The following is an 8,817-nucleotide window of genomic DNA, read 5'->3' as shown; positions in this document are numbered from 1 at the left end:
TCGAGTTAAGGTTCGAATTCGACCTTGGGTTAATATAAATCAAGACAGATTGAAACTGGATGAATATAAGTAAAATGAACGTTGTGGGTGTGCCTCGTTAAAAACCTTCTTAGCCAAAACCCGTTATTCTAATTTTTGGGACAAAAGACTGAGTGAGGAAAAGAGTGGGCAACCCATTTGTACATTTCAGTTGAAGTAAAACTTGAGATGCGTGGCATTCCAAGTTCGCGGGATGATTTTGCCGTTGAGCTCTTCTATTCGGTATGCCCTATTTTCTAAATCTTCTATGAACGGGCCATCCCAATTAGGTGCGAGCTTCCCTTCGGATGGGTCTCTTCTTGTTTCGCCTTGTAGTTTCCATACCAGGTCACCTACCCAGAAAGAGCGAGGTCGAACTCGGGTATTGTAACTTCCAGAGGCTCGGAGTTTGCAAGCTTCTTCGTGAATCCGAGCCTCCTCTCTGAGTTCATCTATGAGGTCGAGGTTGACCGCCATTTCCTGAGCATTTTGTTCACTGTTAAATGTGTGACACTGATGAGATGTCTCACCGACCACGATTGGGATCATGGCGTCGGCTCTGTAGGTCAGCCTGTAAGGTGTTTCTTGCGTTGCTGATTGAGGGGTGCAATGATACGCCCAGAGAATGTTGGGGAGCTCGTCAACCCATTATCCTTTGGCGCTCCTTAGTCGCTTCTTGAGTTCTCAAAGTATTACTTTGTTCGCGGCTTCGGCTTGGCCATTGGTTTGGGGGTGTTCTACTGAGGTTGGAAGGTGCTTGACTCTGAGTTCTTGAAGGAAACTCTCGAAACCTTGCGCGATGAATTGCCTGTCGTTATCGGTGACAAGGGAATGTCGGATACCAAACCTACAAATAATGTTATTCCAAGTGAACTTCTACACATTCTCGGCGGTGATATTCACAAGTGGGCATGTCTCAATCCACTTGGTGAAGTAGTCGATTGCCACAAGGAGGAATTTGAGTTGACCTTTCACGGGGGAAATGGTTCGAGGATGTCCATTCCCACTGGGTAAAGGGCCACGGTGACATCATTTTGTGGAGGACTTCAGGTGGTTGCCGATGTGTGTTGTCGAATTTCTGGCATTCTTTGCACTTTTGTACATAATCTTGGAAATCCTTCTGTGTGGGCCAGTAATATCCAGCCCGGAGCACCCTGGTCACCATCGAGCGTGTCCCGGAGTGCATACCACATATTCCTCGATGGATCTCCTCGATGACGTAGGTGGCTTGGGACTTTGCTAGGCATTTCAACAGGGGAGTGGAGATGCCGCGCTTGAATAGCTCGTCTCCAATGATAACAAACTTGGATGACTTTACCCTCATCTTTCGAGCTTCATCTTTGTCCTTGGGTAGAGTTCCCTCCTTTAAGTAGCTTCATATCTGTCATCCATCCTTGGTCTTCATTTCTGTTGGTGTTGACGAATTTATCGTCTAGACTGGGTGAATTCAGAGTCTCCTGGATAATGGTCTGATGTTACCTGGGGCACTTTGTACTGGCTAGCTTGGACAAGAGATCGACTCTGATAGTTTGCTCTCGGGGCACATGGTGTATGATGAATTCATCAAAGGATGAGATTCGTTGGGATGCTGCATGAAAGTACCTCTGCAGTAGGGTGTCCTTGGTCTGGTATGCCCCACTAAGTTGCTCCACCATGAGCTTTGAGTCACTGTTGCAACTCACCCTTTGAGCTCCGAGGTCACGAGCCAACCTCAGACCTGCTAGTAACGCTTCGTACTCTGCTTGGTTGTTGGTGACTCTGAATCTGAATTTGAGATATTTCTCTATTGTGACTTTGTTCGGTCCTTCCAAAATAATACCTGCACCACCACCTTTAGAGCTGGAAGATCCATCGATGTGTAGAGTCCATACCTATTTTCCTTCTACCGAGGTTAGGATGAGTTCGACCACAAAGTCTGCTAGGCATTGGGCCTTCAAGGGGCCTCGGCTTTCATATCGGATGCCGAACTCAAACAACTCTACTGACCATGCTATCATGCGCCCGGTGAGCTCTAGCTTTCTTAGTATCTGCTTAATCGGGTAGTCAGTTTTGACAACCACCTGATAGCTTTGGAAGTATAGTCGAAGGCGCCAAGTTGCGGTGACGAGTGCCAACGCCAGCTTTTCGATCGTTTGATACCGTCTTTCCGTGTCCTGCAGGACTCGGCTGATGAAATAGATGGGAGTTTACACTTTGTGGTGCTCTTGTACTATTACCGCACTGATTGCGTCTTCTGCCACGGCCAAGTAGAGGAGGAGGTCGAAATGATGATTCGGCCTCTGAAGGACTGGTGGAGTGGCGAGGAAAACTTTGAAGCTCTTGAAAGCTTCTTCGCATAGGTTAGTCCATTCGAAGTTCTTTGGCATCCGTAATAAGGTGAAGATGGGTCCCGCTTTCTCCACCAACCTGGGGATGAAACGAGAAAGAGAGACTAACCTTCCTGCCAAGCTTTAGACGTCCTTGACAGTCTGGGGACTTTGCATCTGTATAATGGCTTTGCATTTCTTTGGGTTGGCTTTGATTCCCCTGAAGGTGATCATAAAGCCAAGAAATTTACCTCCCTGGACGCCGAACACGCACTTTTCCAAGTTTACGCGCATGTTGTGTTTCCGGATTTGGTTGAACACCTCGGCCAAGTTGTCGGCATGAGTCTCGGCTGACGGTGTTTTGACGACCATGTCGTCTACGTACATTTCCATGTTCCTCCCGTTTTGGTACTGGAAGACTTTATCCATCAACCGCCGGTAAGTGGCCCCAACATTTTTGAGGCCGAAAGGCATCACGCGGTAGAAGAAGTTGGCGTGATCGGTGATGAAAGTTGTGTGCTCTTTGTCTGGTGGGTACATCATGATTTGATTGTACCCAGAATATGCATCGAGGAAGCTAAGGAGGGCATGGTCGGAGGCGCCGTCAACCAATCTATCAATGGTCGGTAAGGGGTATAAGTCTTTGGGACATGCTTTGTTGAGGTCGGTGTAGTCAACACACATACACCACTTCCCCGAGTTCTTTTTGATGAGAACCACGTTGGCTAGCCACGTGGTGTATCTGACTTCGCGGATGAAGCCCGTGCTCATCAACTTTTGTGTCTCGATGATGATGGCATCACGTCTTTCCCCTCTAACCTTTCTTTTCCTCTGGGCGACTGGCTTGGCTTCTTTGTGGATAGCTAACCTATGACAGATGAGGTTAGGGTCAATACCTGGCATGTCGGCACTTGACCATGTGAAAAGGTCAGTATTTTTGGAGATCTCTTCTATAAGCCGCTGTCGCAGTTCTGGGTTTAGTTGTTAGCTTCTCTTCGTACACTTTCCAGGGAGTTTACCGACTTGAAGGTCGTCGACCTCGTTGATTGGGCTTGGTCATTCGTCACGGGACTTCGACCTCGGATCCAGGTCAGTGATGTCAACCTGGGCTATGTGAGCTACTGTAGGGGGGTCACTTCGGTAGCGTTCCTCTGATGGCGAGACCTTCAGGCTTTCGGCATAACATTGTCGAGTTGTCTTCTAGTTTGCCCTAATTGAGATGATTTTGCCATTGCTCCCTGGGAATTTCACCGTCAAGTGCGGGGTAGAGACCATAACTCCAAGTTGGTTCAACGTCAGCCTGCCGATGATGATGTTGTACGAAGTGTTGGCCTTAACGAGGAGGTATCTGACCATGATCCTCCTTGAGTCATGAGGGGTCCTAAAGGTTGTCAGCAGGTATATGTATCCTCGAGAATGGACTCGCTCTCCTGCAAAACCGACTAGGGGTTCTGTGTGAGGTTGAATGAGGGAGTGGGGGATATCTAACCTTAGGAATGTCGGCAAGTATAGGACGTCATCCGAGCTTCCCTGGTCGATCAACGTCTTGTGGACCTCCAAGATAGCTACTTCCACCGCGATGACCATGGGATCGTCCTAGTTTGGACAAATGCCAGTGTAGTCATCATCCGTGAAGGTGATGGGTGGCGTATTTTGGTGCAAGGTCGAGGTGGTAGTATGGACATTGTTGATGCTCCATAAGTGTCTTTTACGTGTCGAGCTACTAGAGCCTCCCCCTACAAAGCCACCTGTAATTGTATTGATGACCCCACGTAGGGGAGCCGTTCCTGTATGATGGATACCTCCTTCCATGAATGACGTAGGGATTGAAGGGAGAAAGCCTTGGCCCTTGATCTAGGTTCAACAAGGTAGACAAAAGGAAGGTGTACGGCGAAGAAAAGGAAGTTGGCGTGAAAATGATGGTGTTTGGGCGGAAGCACTTAGGGTGGTGGTGTTTGGGTGCTCAAAGTTGGCTCACTCCAAGGTAGGTGGAGGCCACTCTAGGTTTCCTACTCTCCAAGGGTGGAGATAGGAGGGGGATAGCCGAAACTTACCCTAGGGACTAAGGATGAGACGTTGAGGCATAAGAATGCTCACTCAAAATCTATATAATCCAAAGTATTTACAAGTGGTGGGGTGTTGGGTATTTATAGGAGGGGAGGCATCTAGGGTTGCATTTGGAGTAGGCAAATGCATTCCAAATGAAATGCAAATGCAACCCTAGATGCAACTTGGTGGCCAAGGATGGAATCTTTGGGTTTAGATTGGCTATATCTAGGTGCATGATAAGACCATGCAACCTTTGCCCTCCACTTGGGCCTAAGCCTTTCTAACACCAAAAATAGACCCAATAAGCACCAAAAATGTGTCACCCTCTAATTAACACCCTAGCCCAAAATTAAAAACCCTAATAATCTAGAGCACCCCATAATACAAGGGTAAAATGGGAAATACAAAAGAAAATAAATTCTAAGTCCTAAACACCCCAAAATACAAGGGTAAAATTGGAAATACAAGTAAAATAAATTGTATGACTAAAATACCCCAAAATACAAGGGTAAAATAGGAAATTAAAGACAAGGGCAAAATAGGAATAAATAAATGCTATAAAACCTAGGAGCTAAGGTCCAAAAATGGCCTTACTATCCCATTCCTCTTGCCTCCTTTAGTATATCACCTCTTGGTCTTCTCGACCTTAGTGTTATTCCATCATTCCCTCCCTCTTGAAAAGGATTTGACCTCAAATCAAGAGGTTCTTTATGGTGGACGTCATGACCAACAAAAACATAAAAGTAAGCATGAGAGGTAATAGTATATGATATAGATGGAAAGTGCATCCTAAGAGGAGTGCCACTAAAAATGCTAAAAAGATTTTTGAAACTAAAAAGACTAGACTCCCTAATGCTAAGGATAGGATCCTCCCCATGATGAAGTCTAGGTGTATAACTAAAACCTAAAAAGGTAAAAAGACTAAAACTATAGCACACTAATGCATTAGTCCTAAAAACTAGAACATCTTGCCTAAAGTACCCTATGTGGTAACCTAGGCATTTCCTAGAAAACAAAGGAAATACAACTAGAAAATTTCCTAAGCAATTTTGGATTATATTATTTGTTGGATAGTTATGAAAGAATTTGTCACAAGGAACCTTGAAGGTTCATATGTTATATCCAACAAATAATATATTCCATAAATTGGGTGCATTATTGACACAACTAAGGTAGGAAAAGTCCTACACAAAGGAAGGCTATCTACCTTGGGCACCACCAAGGAAGTAGCACAAGAAGTGGAACTAAGTGAAGTCCATTTCTTCATCACTAAATCTTGAAGTTGAGATTCTTTTTCTTTAAAAAGGGTTTGTTTTTGAATCTCCACTTCATGACTAGTGGCAACATGGGAGAAAAAGTTGAGGTCTTGATGAATAAAGAGAGTTTCTTTTAAATCATTTTCAATGGGAAAGTGACTCTCTTCAAGCATAAGCCCTTTGGAGGAAACATTATCCTCCTTACTCTTCTCTAAGAGTGTTTGTTGTTTTTCATTTTCTAACCACTCTTGAACTTTTTCTATGTTTTTCTTCATTTTTTCTTTCTTTTCAATTTTCTTTTCTTTTTATTTTCTTCTAAGTTCTTCCTCTCTTTTTGTATTTTCCTCCTCATGCATACTCCTAGGGACTCTAACTTCTTTTCCTATTTGAGATCTAGTTGGAACAATCCTAGGTTTGGATCCACTAGTTTCTACCAACTTTGCAAGTAAATTTCTTATTTCCTCATTATTCTTTTCAAACTCTTTTTCTTTTTGTCTTAATTCTTCCTCTCTTTTTATATTTTTTTTTAGGTACTCCTTGAGTTGCCTAAGTTCATCCCTAACACTATACCTAGTACTACAAGAATTATGACCATGTGCACTAAAATGATCACTCATCTTTGATCAAGAAAAAGGTTTTCACAAATTGTTTTCAAAAGGGTTAGAAAAGTTTTCACAAAGAGTGAGTGATAAAAATGGTTTTCACAAAAGGTTTTCAAAGTGCAAGATAGGTAGGAAAAGGCCTAAGTGTACAAAGTGAACTTTCAAGGGGAGGTGGACTACAAAGAATCACTTAATAACCAAGCCCTATCAAGTAAAAATCACTAAGCCTTTTCTACTTTTCTTACAAAACAATTTGGCACAACAATAAAGTGTGTGTGTGCACGTTACCCCTAGTAGGCAAATAGCAAGCCTTCTAAACGAATTTGAAGACAAAGATAAAAGCCTAAACAATTATACTACCAAAAACTCTAAAACATGCAAAAGGAAAGCACTTAAAACATGTTCTAGTCGAGGTCCTAGGTGAAGGTTTTCAAATCACCTTCAACTACACGAACTAAAACCAAGTTGAAGAGGTTTAGAAATGGCCAAATTACAAACCAAAAGAATGAAACCAAGGCCAAAAACAAAGAGGCCGAAAATAGAAAATTTCAAGCAAAAATTATGCAAAACAAGAATTTAAGTCTTCAAACTCCTCCACTTGGGTTCCTTCACAATGAGCAAACTTGTTAGACCTCTCCAAGTGTTTGTTCACTCCTTTTGATGTGGTGTAAATCCCTCCAAAGGCTAGGCTTGGATTCGGTTCACCCCTCCACTCAAATCCACCAAAGGTGTGAAAATTGACTAGAGTGGTTTTTCACCTACAATCAAAATGAAACCAACCCAAAGCAAGAGTCCAAGAAATAAAACTGAAAAGCACAATTAGGAAAGGCTAAACTCAGAGAGAATTTATGGAGACAAACAAAAGAGGCCAAGAAAGACAAGCAAAAAAATTAAGACTCAATCAACGAAAGGAAGCACACAAAGAGTAATCCTAGAAAGGCACTAGAATTAGGTTAGTGTTTAGTCCACTTGATTAAGTCCTTTATATGTTTCGGTCCAGCCAAAGGTAAGGTCCCAAATTAAGGTCAAAATGTCATAATTCCAACTCCCAAATGCATAGGTATTGGTCCAAGTCCACAAGTCTAGCAACAAGTCCTTTTTGGTCCAAGAATTTTTTTTTTTTTTTTGTTCTTTTCTTTTCTTTATAAGTCTTGGATCCGAAATTTTTTTTTTTTAAATTAAGCCCATATGTTGCTTACGTTTTGCACTTGTGGATGGTCAAACTTTAGGTTAAAATTTAGGAGAAGAAGTGATGACAAGTGGCGGTTTCTTAGAGGTACCTTAAGGAATCTTTTTAGTGGAAAAGGTTTTGTACTAGTTAGTACAAGTTGTTTGCACAATTTTTTTTTTTCAGCCACCTCTTAGATTCTTTTAGGGATCCTTTAAGCATACAAAATTAACCAAAACAAGTGGAATGCAAAGGAAAAGTGGGCAGCAAGTTATATGCATGTGCAAGGAAGCATTTCACACAAGGAAACTCAAAATTACAAGGAACATGCTAGGACTATTTAGCATGCATGAATGACTTCTAAAAAGCTTCTAAATGTCATGCCCACTATTATGCAATATGGCATATATTTTGTTCATGTAGTCATGCAAAGTGTTTGGGCACATACATGGAATTTTTTTTTTTTTTTGACAAATTATAGGAAACATACAAAGACAAAACTTTTAGGTGGATTCAAAAATGAAAAGCAAATTCATGGTATTTTCATGTGAGACTCAACCTAAAAATTAGAAAAACATGGCAACACCTAATAATGGATTCCTAAAATGTTAAAGGAAGGTTCACAAGGACAAGAACATGAACCAAAAGCTATTCGGCCACACAAAGAAGAACAAGAAGAAGGAATGACCGAAAGCAAAAAAAAGACTCAAGGAGACAAGAAAAGACTAGATGTTACCCTTGAAGAACCTTGGCTCTTGATACCACTTGATGGATACCTCCTTCCATGAATGACGTAGGGATTGAAGGGAGAAAGCCTTGGCCCTTGATCTATGTTCAACAAGGTAGACAAAAGGAAGGTGTATGGTGAAGAAAAGGAAGTTGGCGTGAAAATGATGGTGTTTGGGCGGAAGCACTTACGGTGGTGGTGTTTGGGTGCTCAAAGTTGGCTCACTCCAAGGTAGGTGGAGGCCACTCTAGGTTTCCTACTCTCCAAGGGTGGAGATAGGAGGGGGATAGCCGAAACTTACCCTGGGGACTAAGGATGAGACGTTGAGGCATAAGAATGCTCACTCAAAATCTATATAATCCAAAGTATTTACAAGTGGTGGGGTGTTGGGTATTTATAGGAGGGGAGGCATCTAGGGTTGCATTTGGAGTAGGCAAATGCATTCCAAATGAAATGCAAATGCAACCCTAGATGCAACTTGGTGGCCAAGGATGGAATCTTTGGGTTTAGATTGGCTATATCTAGGTGCATGATAAGACCATGCAACCTTTGCCCTCCACTTGGGCCTAAGCCTTTCTAACACCAAAAATAGACCCAATAAGCACCAAAAATGTGTCACCCTCTAATTAACACCCTAGCCCAAAATTAAAAACCCTAATAATCTAGAGCACCCCATAATACAAGGGTAAAA

The 8,817-nt window shown here is 42.5% G+C and overlaps 2 protein-coding genes across 2 annotated transcripts; both read right to left on the bottom strand.

The window, feature by feature from the left end:
• Positions 1 to 702: 702 nt before the first annotated feature.
• On the bottom strand, positions 703 to 1,342 carry LOC145954627 (uncharacterized). Its single transcript, XM_083069317.1, has 2 exons — positions 987 to 1,342; positions 703 to 865 (listed from the first exon to the last, which is right to left on the bottom strand). Exons 1-2 carry the CDS (start codon positions 1,340 to 1,342, stop codon positions 703 to 705), a joined length of 519 nt encoding a protein of 172 aa, XP_082925443.1.
• Positions 1,343 to 1,493: 151 nt separating this feature from the next.
• Positions 1,494 to 2,384, bottom strand: LOC145954623 (uncharacterized). Its single transcript, XM_083069313.1, has 3 exons — positions 2,235 to 2,384; positions 2,005 to 2,171; positions 1,494 to 1,857 (listed from the first exon to the last, which is right to left on the bottom strand). The coding sequence occupies exons 1-3, from the start codon at positions 2,382 to 2,384 to the stop codon at positions 1,494 to 1,496; spliced, it is 681 nt and encodes a 226-aa protein (XP_082925439.1).
• Between the last annotated feature and the right edge of the window lie 6,433 nt (positions 2,385 to 8,817).

The sequence above is a fragment of the Cajanus cajan genome, chromosome 1, assembly GCF_000230855.2.
Source record: "Cajanus cajan strain Asha chromosome 1, NIPB_CcT2T_4, whole genome shotgun sequence".
Taxonomy (NCBI): Eukaryota; Viridiplantae; Streptophyta; class Magnoliopsida; order Fabales; family Fabaceae; genus Cajanus; species Cajanus cajan.
This window is presented reverse-complemented; position numbering and strand designations above follow the sequence as displayed.